This window comes from Falco rusticolus, chromosome Z (genome assembly GCF_015220075.1).
Source record: "Falco rusticolus isolate bFalRus1 chromosome Z, bFalRus1.pri, whole genome shotgun sequence".
NCBI lineage: Eukaryota > Metazoa > Chordata > Aves > Falconiformes > Falconidae > Falco > Falco rusticolus.
The window spans coordinates 73,864,296-73,887,399 of NC_051210.1; the positions used below are offsets into that span (position 1 = coordinate 73,864,296).

Here is a 23,104-nt window from a genome sequence, read left to right on the forward strand (position 1 = left end):
AGATCATCTGTCCTACTTGTGCTCTGTATACTGGCTTCATACTCGGCATACTTTGGAGCCCAGAGACGTGGTTTGCGCTGAAGCGCGCAGCGCTGAGGACTGAATTCCAGTGTGCTGCATGAGCCAGGAATGGTGGCAGGGTCCAGGCTTGTGCCTGCCTGTCCTCGGCATCCCTGGGGGTCTGTGCCCACCGCACTGCATGGCTCTGGGTCCCTCTGTGACATGAGCAGGGGTGAAGGGGCACCTTCCTGCCCAACTTTTGCTGGAGCTAATTTTGGGTGCGGAAGGTCCCACGACTGCCTAAGATCAGCCTTGGGCGAGCCTTGCCTCGCAGGAGGGGGCAGGAACGGCTGGGAGCAGCATGGCAAGGGGCGAGCTGGCAGCGAGGGGAGCTGGCGGCAGGAGCTGCCCCGGCCGCCCGGCGCCGGCAGGTGGGGAGCGGGGCCGGGGCTGCGTGTGCCGCTGGGCTCCGGCCGCGCTCAGGCTCCAGGCAAACGCCACCCAGGCGGGGGCGTGGGGACCGCGGCTCGGAGGGCAGCGGGCTGTGCGGCCGGGCCTGCCGGAAAAAAATCCACCAGTAAGAAAAGCCGCCAGGAATATAAACAAATAAATGGGGGAGCAGGGACGCGGGCGCCGCACGCCACACAGCACGCGCCGCGACTCCGTGCCCGGGCAAGCCCGCCCCGCGCCTCAGCACCCGCTCTTCCGCCCGAGCACCCGCCCCCTGCCCCTTCCGATTGGCTGCAGCCCTGCTGCCCTCTCCCCCTTCCTCGAGCGCTAGCCAATCCGAGGGGAGACTAACCCAGGAGGCCGCTGGGGCGGGACCTCCTGTTCGGATTTTCCTATTGGCGGATTTTTGCCATTTGCTGCCCGGCCCCTGTTGCCCGGTAGAACAGAGACGGTGGGGGCGGCGCTGCGATTGGCTGACGGGTGCTGCGCTTAGCTCGTGACGATTGGCAAGGTAAAAAGAGAGGGGAGGGGCGGAGGAAGGAGCGCCCCCGGTCTTTTCCCCACACCCCACCCCCCGTTCCCCCCACTTCCGCCCTTCTCATTGGCTGAGACGCCGCCCGGGAGGAATTTCCGATTGGTCAGCGCACGCTGTTGCTAGGCAGGCCAGGCGGTGGGCGGCGGAGCTCCCCTTTCTGATGAGTCGGCTCTGAGGTTCACTCAGCACGAAGTGCCCGGATCCGCCGTCGTCCCCGCCAGCCTGCTCAGGACCCGCAGCCCGCCGCCGCCGCCCGCCCTGAGGAGTCGCCGCCTCCCGCTTCCCCTCGCCCCTTCCCCCCCAGCGCCATGGCCTCAGGATCAGAGTAAGCGCGGGGCGCCGGTCGGGAGGCTGCGGCCTAGGCCCCGCCGCAGCGGCGCTGGGCCCGGCCCGGCCTAGCCCGGCGAGGCGCGGCGAGGCGCGGCGCGGCCCGGCCCGGCCCGTCGGCGGGCCCGATCCGTCCCGCGTTCCTGCTGTGTCATGCAGGCCCAGAGGAGGCGGGGGTACTGCCGGGAGGGGGATGGGCACCTCCCTGCGTGCTGCTCCCCACGCCCCCCTGTCCCCCGGTCGGGCCTCCCCGGGAAGTGTCGAGTCATGGGGTGGGGGTGGGGGGGCGGAGGCGAGGCCTGGCCGAGCCTCCCGCTGGGCCCTGGGGCCGCTTGCCTGCCATGCCCCGGCGCGGCCCGGGCCGTCCCGCCAGGGCTAGGCCGTTAGCCGGAGCGGGCTTTGTCTTCCAGGCCTCGGAGTGGCTGGTGGGGCAGCGAGGGGCACGTCCCAGCCTCCTCCTCGCAGCGGCCCTCGGGCCCGGTCTGGCAAGTGACTTGGCATTAGCAGAGGCAGACATGTTGTGCCAGGTTGCCCTCTGTGCCAGCTGAGGCAATAGGCTATATTTTCATCTCTGGTGTCTTGCCTCGCTCGGTTTTCTGTTCCAGGCCGAGGATCGTCTTTCGTGCTCCTCAAAAATGAATTGAGTAATAGTGGTCTCTTGGCTCCTAGCCCATGTGTGTAAGTTACTTCATTGCACGTTGAGAGGAGTAAAAATAGCACCTAAAGAGAAACTGCCCAAATTCAGGACTACTTGAAGTGACATTTTGGGCTTGCCAGAGGCGCTTTTGGTCCTTCAGTGTCCTTCGTTGATGTTCTTCTTTTCTTTTGCAACTCCTGAAACTTAGATCTGCTTGGTCCTGTTGAGTGAGTTCCAGCAAGCTGTGCCAAGAATTTGGTGTCCATGGTAGAGCTTGTGGTGGAAGTGACAGTCTCAGAGGTGTGTCTTGCAGCTGAGTGGGGTGAACAGTGACTTTAAAAAGAAATTTCTACTTTAGCAAAGTTCTTCTCACCACATAGGAGTCAACAAAAGTTACTCTGCAACTGGAAAAGAGTTACTTCTTAGTTGCCTTTTTTGGGTCAGTGCTTCTGGCAGCCATCTTACGGAATTGAGCCTTACCACAGCGAGTAGCATTGCAAGAGCTAAGGCAGTGTGGTTTCTGAAGGGATTCTTGTTTTCATGTGCCTACCTGTCTGAAACAGTGTTTGAGAACTTGGCATCTTAAGCGTGAGTGTGAACTCACTGCTTGGTTGTCATGTGCTGTTCCAGTGAGTGGCTGCAGTCATCAGATACCTCACTCATTTACTTCAATGGATAAAATATTTAATGTGTTTGGAGCTTTTTTTGGTGGTGGTTTTTTTTTTTTTTTTTTTTAATACATACTTGGGGAAAGCAGTTCAGTCTGTAATGTGGATATTCAGGGTGGTAAGAAACCACTAACAGGTTTTATCTTGGAAGCAAGTTCCTGAGCATATAGCTAAAAAGGCACACCAGCATTCAGAGGGTTTGACCGTTTTCACTTTCGTTACTGCAGCAGGAATCATTTTGAGTCAGTGAATTTTTGCTATAGTTTTAGCACAGTCTTACAGGAAGAACTTGCTTCCTCAGTTTAAGTGGAGCCTTGGAGCTTGGTAGTCTTTCTCAGAAGAACTGCTAATTGGTAATTACTTTCTGGTCTTGTTCTTCATGCCATCCACCACAATGCATAACTTCTGGGCCTTATCACATGCTGAACAAGGAGAGCTGTGGCATAGAGAAAAATGACAAAGGATGTAAGTTGTAGCAAATTCGTCGTCCCCATGTTCTGTCCCCCCTACCATTCATTCCCTGTGTCAAATGGGGCTGTTGGACTGCTTTACTGAAAGAGAAGAGGGGGTTCAGGGTGGGAACGGGGAACCTGTTACTGTTGGTCTTTAGGGCTAGTATGTATTTGCTTCAATATTATTGATGTCTTGCACTTCATATACAAATTCGGCCATTAGTTGTGCCTAGGGGTTATGTCCTCGCTTCTGACCTTTCTCTAGGGGCAGGCTTGATGCAGGCTTTGAATTTCCTTTTAGTTCCAAAACAGCTCTAAAGCTATGTTGTGTTCAGTTTATCTCCTTGTTGAGTCAGTGAAAGAAAGGAGTGAGGGAGCTCACAAAAGGGGTGAGTAGAGATGATCTAGAGGATTTGCACCAGGCTTTCTCTGATGGGAAACTCATGGTGGAGCTTTAAAAATTACGTAGCTTAGCTGTCTGTCCCACCCTTCACTGAAGTCTTGCCAACACATATAGGAGAGTTGGCAGAAGAGAGCCCCAACCCATGCCTTAAGCTTTTCTGCTTAGTGTTTTCAGTTCACGCTCTCCTTCCCTGGTACCCAGATGTCAGGGATTGTCTGAGCGTGGTTGAGGTGCACAGATATATTTTGCTCTGTCATTTCAGTTACAGCACAAGGAACCCCCAGGAAAGATGCAAGGAGGGCAAATAGTGATGATAATAATATTCTGAATTGCTACTGGAAGATGCTTGTCTCTCAGAGTCCTTACCATTGTCTGTAGGAGAAATAACATCACTTTCCTGTGTAGCTGACATACAATTTCATAACACCTTTGTTTCTTTGCAGAAATGTCCAGTCAGATAACTGAAGCTGACCCTGCACATTGAGATGGCTGCATGCTGTTTCTGGGAGACCTTCATTCCATTTTTAATACCTCCAAGCTTTTTGATTGCTTTAAGCGCAGTAATGTACTAGCAACATTGATCCAGCCCTTGCTTCTTACTTAGGAAACTGTAGGTTCAGTTCTTCAGTACTAAAACTTTTTTTTTCCATTCAGCAGAACTAAGTGGACCTCTTGCTGTGCTCTTCAGCACTGCTGTGTGTCGGAGGTATCTGAACTTTTTTGCAGTTTTATACAGCTCTTGGTTTGTGGACAGTTCCAAAAGCTTCCACTTGCTGCCCAGTTCCTTTTCCATTTATTTTTATCTTGTGTCCCAAACTGATTTTTAGACTACACGGCAGTCTCTGCATCCCAAGGGATAGCCACTCAGTTTCAGTAATGGCTTTTGTAGTCAAAGTCTGGCAGCAGTTTCTTATCAAAAGGCCTTTGGATCCACATCTCATGTGTGGAGGAGTATGAGTTACATTCATACTTTGAACAGGCTAAATAGGAGTATTGTTTCTTTCTGGTGTCACTTAGCTCAAGTTTTAAACTCTTATCTGCTAAATTAATTTCCAGTGGCCAGGAGCTAATGCTGAGGAAGGGTCCTTACAAATAGGTTGTTGAGGTTTTTTTCTGTTTTAACCACATGATCCTGTCTGGCCTGACAGTGTATTTGTTTGGTTTTCTTACTGCTCTCTCAGTTTTCCTAGAAATACCACCCTTTTCAGGACTTCACCAAGACCACATTTTAGATTGCGGATGGAATTCATGAGCTTCTTCCAGGATGTGCCCAGCAGCCTTTCTTGTGTCTTTTTGGGTTTGGAGAATGGATCTGTAACATCTTACAGTGAAATGGATGGATGGCAATGTCTTACCACTTGCACTCTTTAATGAAGAGGGGAAAAAGGCGACTTTCCCAGTACCAGCAGTCCAGGAAAGACATATTTTACAGCAGCTCCTTTTGTTCACTTAAAATAATGTCTGTCATTTGCAACATGTTTCCTATGCTTCCAGGGCTTCTTTAAAACCTCTTGGAAACAAGCTGGCTGCCTTCAGAGGCTTGCGTGGTATTGTTCCCCCTTTTATGTGTCAGAGAAGGGAGCCAATACAGCATAGCCTGTCTTGGAGAAACCCTTATCTTGAGAGGTGGGCGGCCCTTGGGTAGCATCACACTGTAGGTATGTCACCCCTTTCCTATGGACGTTGAAAAATGCAGTGAGTGTGCCACGTGACACACTGCTGCCACGGTCTGCCTTCATGCTGTGTAGCTGCTTGCTGTGCCACTTCCATTCAAGGTGTGATTTCTTCTGGTTATTTTGTCCCTAAAAGAGCGAAATGGAGCCAAAGTGTGTGGCCATCACCATTGTCCACAAAGTTTCCTACCCTTGCTGCTTGCTTAGGACAAATGTCTTATTTGTCAGAATTAAATGAACTGTTCTGACCTTAGCATTCCAGCACATCTGGAATACCTGGAGAAAGAGTCAGGTGCCTGTCAAGGAAAGTTACAGCAGTCAGCCACTGTTGTGGCTGGCAAATATACAACTTCCAAGAGCTCCTTGGGAATCAAAAGATTTGAATTCATATTTCTTTAATGGAGCGTATTAGATTTGAAGGAAAACATTTAATCTGCCTTTCTTCCATTTCCTTGCTGTTTGATTTGCTTCATTTTGTCAAGGCAAACAAATTATCCGTCATATTTCTTGTGGCATAGTGGGCTAGAGCTGCAGTGACTCCTGTGAAAGTATTACGGAAAGGTGCTTATATCCTAAAAAAACCCAACCAACCAACCAAAAAACCCCAAATAAACACCCCCCCCCCCCATTTTTCATGAGCACTTGAATATTTCTACTGGCTTGCTGGGTTTAACTAATAGGCCTTGACAGGCTAAACTCTTACAACTCTTCCTGTCAGGGGGTCTGCAGCATTGTCCTTTAATTCCTCTATTTATTTGGGATTTGACACGAAATAGACTTGACCTTTTGTTGTGGTGGCAGTGGTTACATGTGATTTCAGATGAGTCTGACTAATTCTTTTAGGCAAAACATCTTAGAGTCAGCAACATCTCACTGACCACTTCTTTTCAAAGGTGGCTTCATAGCTATTTCCATTTGAGGCTAGTAAAGTAGTTATATTTACTGACAGAAAGCATTGTGCTTTGAACTCCTGCAGCTGGTGTCAGGCAAAAATGTTCTTTATTTTACAAACAAGCATATTTTTTAAAAGATAACAAAGAAAGTTTTAGAATGTGGAGATGAAAACAGGGTGGCTGGAAAGTGAGGAGCAGTATTGCTCAGACTCATAACTTCTGTTTTCTTTTCCAGTTCTAAAGTGGATGATTTATCGACTGCTATTCTGAAGCAGAAGAACAGGCCCAATCGGTTAATTGTTGATGAGGCCATCAACGAAGACAACAGTGTTGTGTCACTGTCCCAGGTGTGTCATCTATAAAATCAAAGCAGTTAATCTGGTAATTTGCAAGTTGTTACTGTGTATTAACTTGAAGTGTAACTTTGTAACATGAGCCTAAGTATTTGTGTCAGAAGCTGCTGCTGGTTGTTTGGTTTCCTAACACTCTTCCATGATAAAATGTATCTCCAATGATTCTCCATTTGTAGGGTTCAGTTGAGTTTGTGCCCTCAGTTTGGCTTCGGTATCAGCTCTTGAGCGGCGTAGTGGGAGCCTCTTGTCCTTGTGAATTTAGTGTTATCACTTCCAAGATGTAATTCTCCAAAGTCAAGTAACTCTCCTTCAAGTGCTTGAATTCTTGTTCGGTCAAAAGGTTTTTCTAATGCTGTTACTGTTCACAGGCAAAAATGGACGAGTTGCAGCTGTTCAGAGGGGACACTGTCCTGCTAAAAGGAAAGAAGAGGAGAGAAGCAGTCTGTATTGTTCTGTCAGATGACACCTGCTCAGATGAGAAGATCCGCATGAATAGGGTTGTTCGAAACAACCTGAGAGTGCGCCTGGGTGATGTAATCAGGTGAGGACTCATTTGCGAACTGTTGCATAGCCCTGGGCTACCTAAATAATTTGTGTGCTGCCCCTGAATTGATCGAGTCAGCAGCAGAAGCAGGGTCTGCAAGGAAATATTCTTACATCTTCCAGAGGAGATCACAGAAGCATTTTCAGGATCAGGGATCTCAATTTATTTTTGCTTGTGTTTCTGGCTATATGCATATTCAAATTAATACTAAAAATCTGTGCTAAAGATTCTCAAATCTCTTCAGCACCTTCAGGAGCCCATGTCCTGCTATTAAATTGAGTGGTTCATTCATCCCACTGTTGTCACAGTCATCTTCTCAAATTTATATTGTCATTTGTCTTGTCTAAATTTTTAAATGTCCACAGTGTAAACTGTGGAAGGTATTAAAGCAACATTGTAATCGATCTCGTAGTAGCTGAGCTTCCCTGTGGCAAAAAGAAGTTAAAACTTGCTTGGAAATGAGTGACAGAAACATAAAGCAGTCACATAACAAGTTTACAACATCCCCAAAGGATGTTTATATTCCAGTCCTTGATATAAAAATGATTTTAAATTTAGAAATGCTTTAAAAAGCATTGCAGGAATTTTATTGCACAATACCTGCAGAAAGTAGTGAAGTACGTATTTCAGCTTATGGGACGCAGGTTCTGTTCTGTGGTGGGAGGGGTGGGGGAAAGCAGGTCAGCATTTCTTAAACATACAGATGCTGGTTTGCAGGCTTAAATATGGGAGTGCTAATAGCTACTCCTCCTGAGCATTGTCCTAATCTGGAATGTCCTGCATGTTCTGGGAGAATTGGTTTCTGACACTAAACTTTCTGAGGTGGTACTTGGAATGATCTCCAAAGTGCAAAATGTGTTTCATACAAACTTTGTAGAGGAGAGAAATGAGACTGTTCCACCCATACCCCTATGACTAGAAAATGCAAGTTCTAAACACCGCAGTAGTCAGAACAGAACAGTGCTTTGTGTTGGTCTGTGGATCCATACTGGACTGGCTTGCGTATATGTGGTTAATAGAAGGTCAGTCTCTTATTTAACTTTAGACAAAATACGCAAGTATCTATAATGAAAAACAAGAAAGATTTTTGAAAAACAGGGGATGTTATAAACGGTCATGGTCATACGAGAAGGAACAGATGCCATAAAGTAAGTCAAGCTGAGACATAACAAGGTAGGCTTAAGGAGATAATGAGACCAAACATAAAATTACTTGAACTATGTGTGTATCCTAATTAGCATACTAAAAGATCCAGCCTGGAGCAAAGAAAGCCCCCTGCTGACAAAGCCCCCTCTGCACAGAACATGGGGTGAAAAAAAATAATGCTATGCCTTTAAAGGGAGACAAGTCTTATAAGAACCAGTGAGAATTGTGATTAAACCCAATTGTAAACAATTGTTCACGGTGTATCAAGTGTTTTATTGTGTATTACGAGGCTTGTGAGCTTTGTGGATTTACCATCTAACTGGAGTTTTCTTCTGTTGTAGCATCCAGCCTTGCCCTGATGTGAAATACGGTAAACGTATCCATGTGCTTCCAATTGATGACACGGTAGAAGGGATCACGGGGAATCTGTTTGAGGTCTATCTCAAGCCGTACTTCCTGGAAGCGTACAGGCCCATCAGGAAAGGTAATAGTGCCTGTTATTGAAGTCCTGATGGCAGCGAGTGCGAGCTAGTCCTGAGACTGTTCTGAATAAAGAGAATTTCTAGAAGCTTGCAGAGATCTCTGTGAAGCATTAGACTGACATCTGTAGAGTGAGATTTTGCTGTTGCTGATTTTTTTTCCAGATCTTCAGAAGAAAGTATGATTGCTGCTGCTGGCTGGCAGAGCAGCTTGATTTTTTTTTTTTTTTTTTAATTATTTCTTTTTTTTTGCTACATGAGATGGGAGAGCATCAGAAAAGGCTCAGGGTAGAACTCAGGAGAAAATCTCATTAAACTAAGTTGCTACCACTTGATGGAATTGGGGAGTTGCCTGCATATTGAGCAATTGCTTGGGTATATCAGCTTGCTCTGATAAATTCACCTCTTCAAAATAACTGGGAGAATGTGTAGAAAAGTAAGTGCACTTTAGAAGTTGTGCTAGTAGCATTTCTGCTGGAACAAATAGGTCCTAATATACTATGCTGTGGCCTGGTTTAGCCAGGAGTCATAGTGCAGTATTATTCTGCTTCTGGAGACAACCCGTTATAACTAGTACCAACTAGTTATAATAACTTCAAAATAGATTTTCATTAAGCTAGTTCTTTTTGCCTGTTTCAGGAACGTTAAATTGAAACTGAATGGAAAAGAAATGTGATTCCTTGTCTTTGTGTTTTGTGTTTAGGCAGAGTATTCTTTTCTATTGTTTGCTGGTTTGGTTTGCTGCTTGTTACTGGATGAAATTTGAGAACTTTTTAACTGCTGCGAATCTAAATGGTGCCCGGGTAGTCACAGTACATGCAGCTCTGGAGTTTAAAATGCAGAGCAGTTTCAAATGACAGCAGTGTATGCCTGCATAGCCCACTTCCTCGTCCTCTGGGGCTGCTGGTAGTACAAGGGTCAACATTTTGCAGCTGTCAGTTGCAGCAGGCTACTGCAGTGTGGGGTTTTACAGGTGACATCTTCCTGGTGCGTGGAGGGATGCGTGCAGTGGAGTTCAAAGTGGTGGAGACAGATCCAAGTCCATACTGCATAGTGGCTCCGGACACAGTGATCCATTGTGAAGGAGAGCCGATCAAACGAGAGGTGAGCAGAATCCTGCCACATGGTTCTCCTGAATCTACTCTGTCCAAAGTCTGTTTCTGTCACAGGGGATGAGAGCAGCAGTGTTTGTGGTTCCTGTTTTTGGCATTTTGTGTATTGAATGTAATGGTTACAAACTCCAGTTTCAGGACATGAGCTGCTGCTGGAGGTCGTCAGAGAAATGCACTTCCAGTGTCCTTCCTCATATGCTGAGATAGCAACCAGTGCGTAGGTTTGCTGATGAGATGACATACTTTGGCAGCAGCTGGTTTTGCATCTGCTTCCAGATATCTCATGCTGGACTTGGGTGCGTCTTTTAATTCCAAAGTTGCCTTGTTCCATAGGAGGAAGAGCTTACAATGTCACTAAATTTCATGCCACGTGAAAAGAAAGCAATTAGTGCTTTTTCAGTGAGAAATCTGAAATCCAAAAATGGTTGACTTATAAAAATAAAATAAATAAATAAATGAATCCCCAGTCCCATAAGGTGTCTAGCCTTGAATGTCCCAGGTTTGAGGCAGCCCAAGTGGCTTCTCTGTCAGATTTTGACCACCTTACTGTTACAGAGTAGGGAATCTCAGAGAAATGAGCTAAGGTGGTTGCATACTTCATGAAGTAAAAGCCTTTTTACTGCCTGCAGATCAGGGTGAGTGCTAGTTTGTAGTTAGCTGCCTTCTGAAAAATTCACCTCTGTGTGACACTTGTGAGACTGCATCTGGGCACCCCATGACTCCACTTTGGGCTCTTCAGGACACAGCAGAGACGGAAAGGAGAAGGTTCAGCCAAGGCCACCGAAATGATGAGGAGCTGGAGGTCAGAAGGTAGAGTGGGATGATGCAGTCTGGAGAGTCCTGGAAGGCAAAAGGGCAGGTGTACTCGCAATTGCCTGATGGGAATGGGGAGATGACCAAGCTCTTTCTCAGAGCTGTGCCCAGGGAGTGGGCCAGGGGCAGTGCCATAAGGTGGATCAAGGGAAATTCCCAGTAGATACTAGGAAAAATGTTCCCCCCAAACTTGCAGCAGGACCCAGAGAGGGTAGGAATCTCCAGATGTGGAGTCCTTCATTGCTTGGTAGGTCCAGACTGTGAGTGACCTGCTTGAGGTAGTAGTTCCTGTTTGTGGGGTCTGACTGAGCCCCTCTGAGATTCCAGGCTGTGTTATTTTACTGTTTTATTGTGGCCTAATGTTACAGATAACTAAGGCCAAGTAGAAATTTGGACAACCACATGAGTGGATGCTGTAGAGCTATACTGGAAGAGTTGGTTGCAGTTGATCTTATCCACATATCTTGATCTTAATATTCTTTGTTAATTTGGGTCAATCCTAAAAGACAGCAGTACATCTCAGAACTGTATGATAGCTAGAGTATGTCAAGTAGAGATACTGCTTAATAGTTTAAGGAATAAAGTGTATTTTATACTGAGCTTCATTGTCTATTACTATCTTTGTTAGCCATGTCAGAGTGTCCCAGAGCTTGTTTTGTGCTTGAGTCTGTAGGGAGCCTGGCAGCAGAGGCTGTCATTCAAGAGTCTGAGCTTTAGTAAGGTCTAGGTATGTGCAGGCAATTCCCTTTGTATGTCTGGGAAGACAGAGCTAAGAAACAATTGTAGAAGACACCAGGAAGACTTTAAAGTGAGAATATCAAGACAGCAAAGAAGTGGCTGGGAGCAAAAACCTGGATTCCTGGCTTCTGTAGACTAGGAGGGGTTATTGAACTGTTGTTTTCACTCAAATGTTTGATGCATTTCCTTCTGGATAGGATGAAGAGGAGTCACTGAATGAAGTGGGGTATGATGATATTGGTGGTTGCCGGAAGCAGCTGGCTCAAATCAAAGAGATGGTGGAACTTCCCCTCCGACACCCTGCCCTCTTCAAAGCCATAGGAGTGAAGGTAGGTCTCCGTGTGCACCAGGTGGATGAGTGAGCTTGCCCTTGCAGATGACTCTTGATGTCAGAGGTTTATGAGGCATTGGCAGGGCAAATAAGTGATTTGTGGTTGGTTGTTTTTTTTTAATGATGGTGTTAGGAAAGTACTTGCTTACATGTTCTGGACACGTATTAAAGTACTGGCAACTTGTAAAGCAGAACGATGCCTTGAATCAGTGCTGTCAGTTGCTGGCAAGGTTTTTGTTCATGTGACGCGCAAAGTAGTGAGGGTGTTGATAGCAATGCTGGGATGACAGCTGTTGCATGAGTTTGCATCAATTTCAATTTCAGACAAGCTTTATGAAGTGTGTACAATTTCACTGTGAAGCTACTTGGGCATTCAGATACTAGCTCACCAAAGTCCCTTGTCTTTGTCTTCAGCCTCCACGTGGGATCCTACTGTATGGTCCTCCTGGCACTGGTAAAACACTGATTGCCCGAGCAGTAGCCAATGAAACAGGGGCTTTCTTCTTCCTGATAAATGGTAAGGTTTGTGGTTGCTTTGGCCCCAGATCTGCTATGTGCTTATTCATCCATCTTATGGTAATGAACGGTGTTAATAGGGCTTGTAGAGCCACAGTGTCTGCCTGACATCCTGCCTTACCTCTTTCAAGCATGCCTCTGGGGACATTTGGAGGCCACTTGTGTGGAAGCATCTGTAGTGGCACTTCAGCTTGATTGTGTTGTAGTAGGGTGCTTGGAAGACAGCTTTGCGACACAGGGACTTGAAGTCTGTCTGTCTGTCTGTTCATTTATGTTGCTGAGGGCAGAGCTGGGAGCGAAGTGCTGAGATTATTCTAAGTATATGGGTGCAGGACACTTGCTTTTATTGCTGCACCATGTTCCATTTAGAAAAGAAGGTGGTCTGCTGTGGATTTCTCTTTCCTTTCAAGTAAAGCACAAGACCAGTTTTGTTTCACGTAACATCCATTGGGAGGAATTTTCCTGAAAGCTGTGAGTACCTTGGGACTTAGCTACAGGTGAGAGAACCTCCTATTGAGAACTCTCATATGTTGCAGTTGAGATTGTTACTGGTTTATGTCCGGTAAGGACCACATTCTGAATTTTCTGTCCCATTTTACAGTCAGTGCTGGAATAACTGAACATTTTTACTTAAGGAGTGCTGGTTTTCTTTTCTGTTTTCAATCACATAGACCCATGAAGGCAATAGTGAAGAACTGCATAGCACAGCATAGCAGTGACCAGCAGTAGGGATGTGACTTGCTTTGTGTCTCAAGATATCAGATGTAAATGGGCTCAGTTTAACCATATGTCACCCTTGTCATATACTTCCTAAAGTGTGTGGAAGCTGTCACTGAATGCTAATGAGCCAGCCGTTTCTTTATAGACACTTGTACTTCTGTTGCATAATAAAAATAACATTGTCAGGGTTAGTGATGCATTCGTCCCAAGCCTGGATCTGCAGGCAGTGTTGTAAGCAGAGCTGGCATGAACTGGTGAATTACTTGTATTGAAGCAGTCTTACTACCTGCCTGCACCAGTGGCTCTGCAGCTAGGGTGCTTCAGTCAGCCAGCAGCTTTGCACTCCTGAGGATCAGGTTTCTTTTTCTTGGATCTTTTAGAAGCATACTTTCTGTTCATTACCACTCCCATCAGCATGATGGAAAAATCTTTAAAAACAGAAAAAAATCTGTAAGCCTGCACTAGTTCTCAGCAATTGTAGGAGATCTCAGAGGAGTGCTGTCCTTTCTCTTGGGACTCATTTGCTTACACTTTTTTAATGTTTTTTAATGTGTCGTTTGAGAGGAGATGGAGTTTGGATTTTTGGTTTTGTTTTCTTGTTTTTTTTTTAAAAAAAACTCATTTGTAGGAATTTAGAGAGGTAAATGTATACCTGGTAATGTAAGCTAAAGGCAGCTTCAGTATCTTGGAGCTTTTTCCTTAATTACCCTGATAATTCATCACCATATAATTTGTTTGCTCTTCTTACAAGTTACGATTGCCATTAACAGTGTGTGGTAGCACATTACAGAGCAGCTTACCAAGTGTGAAATAAGGTAAGGAAAGAGGCAGCTAAAGAGCTTATTGACTAGTGCTGCATTTGCATCTGTTAGAGTAAACTGAAAACACCAGAATAATGATACAAAGTAATTCTGCATGCCCTTCTTGCCTGTTCAGCTGCAAATTTAGTGAACTCTGTTGATAGTATTTCCTTTGGTTTAAAATACAAATTGTCCCACAAGAGCATTGACCTAAAAGAATTCAGATTCAGCTGCATGTCTTGGGGCTAGTTGCCTCTCTGAGTGCCACAGTGCTGCTGCTTTTCAGGTCCTGAGATCATGAGCAAGCTGGCTGGTGAGTCTGAGAGCAATCTGAGGAAAGCCTTTGAAGAAGCAGAGAAGAATGCTCCTGCCATTATCTTCATTGATGAACTGGATGCCATTGCTCCTAAGAGAGAGAAGGTAAAGAAAGCATATAGAAGGTGAAGAAGTACAATCTTTTTGGTAGCAGCAGGCATGAATCTCTGCATTTGACTATAGGGTAAAGCAGTACTTAATGCTCGATTTCATTTGGACATGAGAAGAATTAGATGTAGTTCACAATGTTTCTTGACAGCTTTTGGCTGTTGAATCTGTCCACTCTGGTGCAGTACTAGCCCCTGTGCTGTGTTGTAGAGCTTTTGGTCTAACCACTGATATCTCTCTCCATAGACACATGGGGAGGTGGAACGTCGCATAGTGTCTCAGCTGTTGACTCTTATGGACGGACTGAAACAGAGAGCGCATGTGATCGTTATGGCAGCTACCAACAGACCTAATAGCATTGACCCAGCACTCAGGCGATTTGGTAACCATGATTGCAGTTTTTTCTTGTGTATCACATACTTTGTTACAGGCTATGCTTCAGGAGCCTTGGAAGAATTGAGCAGAAATTAATATTAAACATCTTCTGTGTGTTACATAAACTATCAACTTGTCTCCAGCTGCTTGTTTGAAATTCATCTCTAGGCTTCCACACTTTGGTATCATTTTCCATGCTGTATTAGGTTAGAACTTGCAGAAATAAACAAAATAATTCAGAGTGGAAAAGTGTGCTAGCTTCTATTAAGTGAAGCTGGTTGAGGACACACTGAAGAGTAAGTGCTTAAGGAGATGTTCATGCCTTAGGTTGCAGAAGGCTCTGAACTGTCTGATTTCTCTTCTGTTGGTGAGAAGTCTGGTAGTTTCTGAGATCCAGGTTTTCTAAACTTTTCATTGTGAATGAATGTCTGGTGTGTGTCCAGTTGATGAAGTCTGTAATAGCAAACCAGTCACATGTGCAGGGGAAAACAGCCTCTTAAATGTGTAGCGAGCCATTTGAATGCCCGTCTATAGCCAGAGGAAAATTACAGGTGCATGTACCTTGGTTGATATTGCAGTAATACCTCTCTTCAGATGCTGGGGCAGTTTATATTTTTCACCACTTCAGTACTGCTGTGAAAGTTCTGAAAAATGAAGTCTGTCAGTATTTGCGGACTCTTGTGATGAGGACACAAAGGTAGAAATAAACAAAAATATCTCATGGTGTGTTGGTTCAGGGGAGCATATTTTCATAACAATGAGGCTTGGAAAGTTACTAAACCAACAATCCAGTGTGTCACATAATTTTGAACTCTAGTTAATGCAGTAGTCTCACTTTCCCTAAATGGCTAAAGCCTTTCCTCCTTTTCTGATCTGACTCTGCTGCTGTGCTGACAGATGCTGCAGAGAAACCCAAAGCTCTGGCATTTTCTGAAATTGTATGTGTTTGTGGCTTGTCATCATGTTCAGTCAGAGGAAGGCAGCAACCGCAGCTCTGCTAGTTTGCAGCATCAGCAGCTCAACGTATGTTTTGTGCTCCCCAGGTCGTTTTGACAGAGAGGTAGATATCGGTATCCCAGATGCCACCGGGCGCCTGGAGATCCTGCAGATCCACACAAAAAATATGAAACTGGCTGATGATGTGGATCTGGAACAGGTGAGTAGCGTGCTATTAGGAAAGCTTGTCTTTGCACAGAGACATTCCCAGTGCTCTGTTTTGTAGTGGAAGAGTTGTTAAGCCTTGATCGCATAAATGCAGTTGCTCATTTAGGACAGCATGAAACTGTGAATGTGTGATCTCTGGGCTTCCTTCTAACTAGTTTACCAGTGAACAAAAATCCTTACTCACTAGTTAAGAATGCCATGGCTAAGAGAAACAAATGTGTATCATCAGTCCAGTCTGGAAATGCCTTGCCCCTGTTCTTCTGGGTTTGTTTGCTGGGCATTCTCTTTAACAGTAAAGCAAGCCTGAAACAGCTCTCTGAGAGCTGGGTGAGCATTGTGGTGATACTGGACATCCTGTGTAAACTGGATGGTTCCTGTAATCTCTGTCCTGAATGAAGAACTGCAGTCCTCAGGGTTATCTTTCTGTATACCATCTGAATTCCAGTTGCAGCTTGGATCTCAAGTAGGAGGTGGAACAGTGGTGTCTTTGCCTGTTACATATGTGGTAATGCTTGGCTTGAGTCTGCAGGAAAGCACTGATACTGCTGTCCTCCAGAGCTTTGTTGCCCTTCCCAGTGAGTGACCAGAGCATGCGCTGCCCTTGCAGAGCATTTGCGTGTATCCCTGTGAGTCATAGTCAGTGCTCTGCTTTCAGGTGGCAAACGAGACCCATGGCCATGTTGGTGCTGACTTGGCTGCTCTTTGCTCAGAAGCTGCCCTTCAGGCTATCCGAAAGAAGATGGATCTCATAGACCTAGAAGATGAAACCATCGATGCAGAAGTGATGAACTCACTGGCTGTGACAATGGATGACTTCAGGGTAATGCAGGAGTGCCCCTCTTTTTTGTTGCAATGTCTAATTTCTTATCTGAAGCAAGTGGAACATAATATGTTAGAATTCATATAATGCCGTTTCTTATAATGGTAGTGGGCTCTGAGCCAGAGCAACCCGTCTGCTCTTCGGGAGACTGTGGTGGAGGTGCCACAAGTTACCTGGGAAGATATTGGTGGTCTAGAGGACGTAAAGAGAGAACTCCAGGAGCTTGTACAAGTAAGGATTTTTCAACACATTTTTTTGCTTAGTCAGCTTGAAAAATGAATTATAATAATAAAATCCAGAACTTCTTCAGATTCCTGTTTGGGCTGTGAACTGGCTAAATGCAGAGGTTTTTATGGTATTTGCTTGTAATGGACTAAAAATACCATGCTGTTCCATCTTAGTGAACTTGGAAAGTGCTGGGATGCAGCATCAGGCTTTCCATAGCTGAGTCTACAGTGGCATCTTAGGTGGGTGTTGTGCTACGTGCTGAAACAGCAGCATTCTGGTTCTCTTAAGTGGAGACCAGCAGTGGGACCACTGTGAGAGTCCTGTTATGTGGTGGCTTTATATGCCAGAAAGTGGTTGAAGATTCTCACACAGAGAGCCTCTGAAGGGCTTCCTGTCAGCATTAGTACAGGGACAGGTGAGAAGTAACTGTGAAGGCTTCTGTGAGGGAAAGACTGGGACAAAAAGTCAAGAATGCTCTGTGGAAACTCCTGTTGACTGCATTGGGATGGTTAGGGTTTGATACGTTCCTGCTTTCAGCTGGCACTGTAGAAACATCCTGTCTGTGAATAAAAGAATCTAATTTTCAGTCTTAATTTTCTGATGTTAAAATCATCACCTATCTCTGACCTCGTTGCTGAGGATAAATGCTCACATCACACATCTTGCCTGATTCTGGAGAGCAGAGGGAATAGGTTAGATAATGAGCTGTTCGTTTTTGCTTCTGCAGGGCAGAGTGAAGTTGGGGTTAAGTGTGCTGGAAAACTACCTGAACTGGTACTTAGTTCTTAGAGGTAAATAGGTTGTTTAAGGCAGCTTTCCAATTTAGCCACTCTTTGAACCAGTGTCCATTTAAAAACTCCAGTGGCACTGAGCAGGCAGGATCTTTTGTGTTTAACCCATCAGAAATCGCACGTAGTGTTTCTGGTAGGAGGAGAAATAAAACTGATCTACAGAAAGATGTCCTTGCCCATGGCAGAAGGATTGCACTAGGTGATCTTTGAAGATCCCTTCCCACCCAAACCATTCTGTGATTCTAAGGTACAGGCTTGTCCTGGCTCATCACAGGAGATTTTTGTTTATTTGTTTTGTTCTCCCTTAGTATCCTGTGGAGCACCCAGACAAGTTCCTTAAATTTGGTATGACCCCATCAAAAGGGGTTCTGTTCTATGGGCCACCTGGTTGTGGTAAGACGCTGCTGGCCAAAGCCATTGCCAACGAATGCCAGGCAAACTTCATTTCCATCAAGGGGCCAGAATTGCTCACCATGTGGTTTGGCGAGTCTGAAGCCAACGTGCGTGAGATCTTTGACAAGGTAAGCATTTCTTCTGCTCCCTGTGCTGTGTCTGTGCTGAGGTACCCCCAGAACTTTGTCTCCACAGCATCTGCCTTACTGGCCTTGTTCTTGTCTGTGTCCTTTGTGTTTTGTCCACTTGCACTGAGAGCGGGAGCTGCCTTCCTGATGTTGGGGAATTAACCCTCTTCAGCAACATAGCTATTTAAACCCTTTTCTCTGGCTACAGTTTACATCGTTGTTACAGGGTGATAGATGCCCCAGTGCCTTAGCAGTGAGGCTAGCATTAGAATGGCGTAGATATCATCCACGTCCCTGAAGACCTAACACCTCATTAGCCATCACCATCTACAGATTTTCAGAATATCTTGTCCTGCATAATATCTTGTCAAAAATCTGCAAAATATCTTCTCAGGTTCTTGTCCTGCAATTTACATGGCTTAGAAAGGAGCTCACTCCTCCTGCCCAGTTGCTCCATAGGTAGTGTTGCCTGCTGTTCCAGAACATATCTGTGTGGATTATCCTGGCAATCCTCACTTTTGTGGTCAGGGAAGGTGCTGATAAAAAAAAATTGGAAGGAGAGTGAGAGAGAAGAACCTAGGTTGGGAGAGAACCTCAGAGGCCATCTAGCCCAGCTGTTTGTCCAGAGCAGGGAGATAACTTGGAAGTTTGATTAGGTTGCTCAGTGCCTCATGTTCTTAACACATGCTGTGGGTGGAGAGTTCCTGACCTCTCTGGGCATGTGTGTTAGTATTTGAGCACTCTCACTGTGAAGAATTTATTTTTTCCTTATTTCTAACTGGAGTTTTCTTTGCAGCTGTTTGTGCCTGTGGTCTTTCCTCCTTTCACTGCACACCTCAAAGAAGGATCTGGCTCCCTTTTCCCTGTGACTACCCATTAGGTAGCTGAAGACAGCTATTGGATTTCCCCTTTCCATTGGATATATCTTGCCTACTGATACTTGAGGCCCTAAATAACCAGTTAATGTCCCCTGGCCTTGCAAGGAAAATTGCAAGGCAAACTGACTCCAGCTTTCCCTTTAGGCACTGGAGTTTCCACGCTTCTGCCTACTCCGGCAAGGCTCTTGAAATTCAGCTTGTTGTTCAGGAGGAGTTAATTGAAGGTTTGTGTGGCAGGAGACTGTTCTGGAGCAGCTCCTTCAAGCTCTTCTTGCAGCAGCAGTGCTTTGGTACTCCTCTGAGCTGCTGTAATAGTAGGGTAGGCTGAGTGTGAAGTCAGCATGCTCCTCACTGGGTGGTATTAACATGGACTAATTGTTCCCGTTTCCTTTTTGTAGGCCCGCCAAGCAGCCCCTTGTGTGCTCTTCTTTGATGAGCTGGACTCCATCGCAAAGGCTCGAGGTGGGAATATTGGTGATGGTGGTGGTGCTGCAGACCGTGTCATCAACCAGATCCTGACTGAGATGGATGGCATGTCCACCAAAAAGAATGTCTTCATCATTGGAGCCACCAACAGGCCAGACATCATTGACCCAGCCATCCTGCGCCCCGGCCGCCTGGATCAGCTCATCTACATCCCCCTGCCTGATGAGAAGTCTCGGGTTGCTATTCTTAAGGCCAACCTGAGGAAATCACCAGTTGCCAAGGTAGGATCTGTGACCTGAGCGTGCCTGACTTGGGTTTGCTGTGTGCTGCACGTGTTCCTCACAAGCAGTGGACAGAACAGAGGGCTTGTGGATGCTGGGGGCAGAGCTGGGAAACCTTCAGTCCCTGAAGGATGGAAATGAAGAGGTAGGGGGGAGTCTTTATCTTTGAGGTAGGTGTTAACAAAGCTAGGCGTCCGTCTGTAAGCACAGCAGGTCTTTGTCACATGGTGGAGTTCTGCCCGCAGCACGGGAACAGGGAAGCCTGCTGTGGCAAGATGGAAAAGATCCTTGTACTCTGAAAGAAAAGTTAATGTAGGACACAGGGGTGGGAAGGGGAAAGAGGAACCATTGCAGTTAATTGTTGCTTAACTCTTATCGTACGCAAGAGCTATGTTCTTTGCCTGGGGAGTAGGCAATCATTCAACTGATAGTTAATCAGAGAAAAGCAGATGTCAAGTGAGAGCTCAAGCTTTTTTTATGCCAAGCTTACCTTTTAAAGTTCTGTTGGGAAGGAAAGCTTCAGAGGAGGTTGTGGTACTACGCCCTCAGCTGAGGGGAAGGAGAACTGTCAGTTGTTTTGGTCTGCCTGTGCCCCATTTCCAGTGTGACAGTGCTTTGTTTGACTCTTAATGCTGAGACCTGAGCAAATCATATCCTAAATCCACAAGTGCAGAGGCATTTAGAGCCACCTCGTGGATTCTTGGTGGGTGTGTGGGGAGTGTGGCCTGCCTTTGTGTGGTTAACTTCCAAAGACAGGAACCTTAAAAGCTGATCTTTCCAAAAGTGGCCAGAGTTAAGGCAGCACCTTGATACCATGGGATCTGAAAACACTTCTCTGTCACCTGAGGATGTAAGGTGTTAAGGAGAAGTTCTTGCTTGCCTTTTTTTTTTTTTTTTTTTTTTTTTTTTTTTTTTAAATCTTGTCTTTTCCCACTAGGATGTTGACCTGGATTTCCTAGCTAAGATGACCAATGGCTTTTCGGGGGCTGACTTGACAGAAATTTGCCAGCGTGCCTGCAAACTGGCCATTCGTGAGTCCATTGAGAGTGAGATCAGGCGAGAACGCGAGAGGCAAACCAACCCTTCTGCCATGGTGAGTGGGGCACTGTGAGCTTTCCCTGCTCAGGTGTGTGAGGTGTCAAGTGTTCCTCCCTCTGATTGTCATATGGGGACAAGTGGACTTTTACACAGAGTGTGGAGCTGGAGCGCTCTGCTCTCATCTTGTGGGAGGTTGAGGCCCTCCTGGGGTGGCTCATGGTCAGTATTGCTCAGAAGGCCCCTGCTGCAGCCCTGACTCACACTCTGCTGCAGCATCTTTCTCCAGCCCCCTCGCTGGTGGGTGTTGGAGCATCCTGGCCTGGAGGGAGGCTGTGGGTGGCTGTTGGGCCGTGGAGCTCAGGCACACAGCTCACCTGGCCCCTCTGTCCTGCTGCAGGAAGTGGAGGAGGATGACCCGGTTCCCGAGATACGCAGGGATCACTTTGAGGAGGCCATGCGCTTTGCTCGCCGCTCTGTCAGTGACAACGACATCAGGAAATACGAGATGTTTGCACAGACTCTACAGCAGAGCCGTGGCTTTGGCAGCTTCAGGTAACCATGGGGAGGTGCAGGGAGGGCAGCATGGCTCAGCTGGCCCCAAAGCAGGGCACCAAGGCAGATTTCTGCTGGATTCTGGATAACAAACCCCTTTTCCACTATGCTTTCTGATTCTCCCCGGTGTGTACAACGGCCAGTACACATTGCAGGTGTAGGCTGTGCTGCAGGTGTTTTGTAGCTGCTCTGTTCGTGCTCCTGAGCTCCATCAACCCTTTTTCCTCTTAACACAAGCGGCAGCCCAGTGAGCTTTTTGTGTGACCTGTCCTAAGGCTTCATCCCATTTCTTCTGCCTGTCCTACTTGGCACCAGGGTGTTGGTGTGGAGGGAGGGGATGGTGCTGAGCTGTGCGGAGGCTTTTGAACAGCATCTCTTCTTCTGCGCTGCTGCACACAGGTTCCCGTCGGGCAGCCAGGGCGGTGCTGGTCCGAGCCAAGGCACAGGAGGTGGCAGCGGGGGCAACGTGTACAGTGAAGACAACGATGATGATCTCTACGGTTAACTTGCTGTCCTTGGTCGACCAACCTCCAAACTAGGCCACGTTGTACAGGGAAAAATCCAATGTTCAATGGACTCTTGGCTTCTTCATTCCTCAGTCAGAACAGTGTAGCTGCACGTCAGACTTTGTACAGGGAATGTTTTCTGCAGGCACAAATCCAGACCGTTGTTCAGTTGGGAGGCAGACAGTGAATTAACAAGGAGGGGAACTGACTTAATTTCTGAGAAATTTCTGTTCTAGTTTATGTGGCAGAAATCAGCTTTTAGCAAAGGGTACAACGCTAGCCTATATTAAAAAAAAAAAAAACAAACAAACAACAAAACCCCATAAAAATAATAAAAATCCCACAAAACTCTAGCCAGGCCCTGGCAGTTCCTTTGTGTGGTGCTGGTGCTGTCTGTAAGCCGGTGTCTGGGATGCCGTGGGATGCTCCTCTGGTGGGGTCCATCTGTATGTGCACGTCCCTGCTGTGTACGGGATTGCGCTTCTTAACACTTCTTAGCTCGCGTTAACTGAAGAAGCGGGTTTGGCTGTGCCTCCCCACTGCCCTGGCTTGGCAAGAAAGCCTGGCAGCAGGTGTCTGGTGTTGCTGCTGCGATGCTTGCCGTGAGCTGTCAGCTCTCCTGCTGCTTTGGCTCCTCTGCAGCAAAGGACTTCTCCAACGAATCGTGTCTCATCTGTCCTGTCTGGTGGCACTTGGGCTGTCTCTGGGGCTGGGGTGACACCGCTGTGGTTGGGCAAGAGGGGAGCTTCAGCACAGCGCTTCGTGCATCCCCTTGGCTTTCTGATGACAGTCTTGGATCTCTGGTTGTGCCCTGAACACTAGTTGGATTCTGACCATGGTTCTCCTTCCCTTCCACTTCCGTCTTGCTGCCTTGCTCCTTGGTTTATTTTCCCTCTCTGAATTGAGGAAATTGCTGCTGTGTTACTTCTTGGTGGTTTATGTGAGAAGCCCTGGGTCTGGTCCCATCATGTACACAGGAGCAGGGTGGGAGGCTGGATTCGGAACCTCTTGGAGGCAGGAGCCGTAGGATACGTGTGCCGTCGGCCTTTGGGGGGTGCAGGAGCTGAGGGTTCCACAAAGAGTGTTAAATGCAGATGGTGCGGCAGAAGGTTGCCCTGGGCCCTTCTGACTTCCCTGCCTCCCCTCCCCTGCTGCAGGAGTTGTGTGGGGCCCATGTGGGGCCCCAAAGCCTGGCAGATCTTGGAGGGCTCCATCAAACCAGCTGGATTGAAGGGGAGAGGGGAGTGTCAAGATGGCAGAAGAAGGACGGGGCTGTCTGTGAGAGGGGGCTTGTGCATGGCAGCGGGGAGGAATGCGCTGGAGTCGGGAATGCTGCCTTTAAATAGGACAAGCTCCTGCTGGGGTAGGAGGCCACGCAGGTCCCTGGGGAGGGTGGGTGGCTCAGGTGCTCTGTCCTACTTCAGAGATGTCTACCCTGTCCTCATGCCACCTCTATTAGAGAAAACACTGCTGCTTGCTCCTGCCGTTGCCAGCTCCGATGGCAGCAGGGC

At 46.9% G+C, this 23,104-nt stretch overlaps 1 protein-coding gene across 2 annotated transcripts; it reads left to right on the top strand.

Moving 5' to 3' along the window:
- Nucleotides 1–906: 906 nt before the first annotated feature.
- Nucleotides 907–21,946, top strand: LOC119141268 (valosin containing protein). 2 transcript variants are annotated; one of them, XM_037373376.1, is made up of 17 exons: nucleotides 907–961; nucleotides 6,274–6,385; nucleotides 6,760–6,932; nucleotides 8,423–8,565; nucleotides 9,534–9,664; nucleotides 11,421–11,552; nucleotides 11,969–12,071; nucleotides 13,877–14,010; nucleotides 14,260–14,395; nucleotides 15,432–15,544; nucleotides 16,208–16,372; nucleotides 16,481–16,603; nucleotides 17,700–17,912; nucleotides 19,189–19,497; nucleotides 20,435–20,590; nucleotides 20,933–21,087; nucleotides 21,487–21,946. In XM_037373376.1, the coding sequence occupies exons 3-17, from the start codon at nucleotides 6,766–6,768 to the stop codon at nucleotides 21,590–21,592; spliced, it is 2,286 nt and encodes a 761-aa protein (XP_037229273.1). In that variant the 5' UTR covers nucleotides 907–961; nucleotides 6,274–6,385; nucleotides 6,760–6,765; the 3' UTR covers nucleotides 21,593–21,946. The 2 variants fall into 2 exon arrangements, with proteins under 2 accessions (XP_037229273.1, XP_037229272.1); XM_037373375.1 differs by lacking the exon at nucleotides 907–961 and adding an exon at nucleotides 1,125–1,310.
- The last annotated feature ends 1,158 nt before the right edge of the window (nucleotides 21,947–23,104 follow it).

What these genes read in the sequence shown, in the direction of transcription:
- LOC119141268 (XM_037373375.1), top strand. An exon ending in ATGATGTGGATCTGGAACAG is followed by an intron (nt 15,545 to 16,207) that starts GTGAGTAGCGTG and finishes CTCTGCTTTCAG; the next exon opens with GTGGCAAACGAGACCCATGG. An exon ending in AACTCCAGGAGCTTGTACAA is followed by an intron (nt 16,604 to 17,699) that starts GTAAGGATTTTT and finishes GTTCTCCCTTAG; the next exon opens with TATCCTGTGGAGCACCCAGA.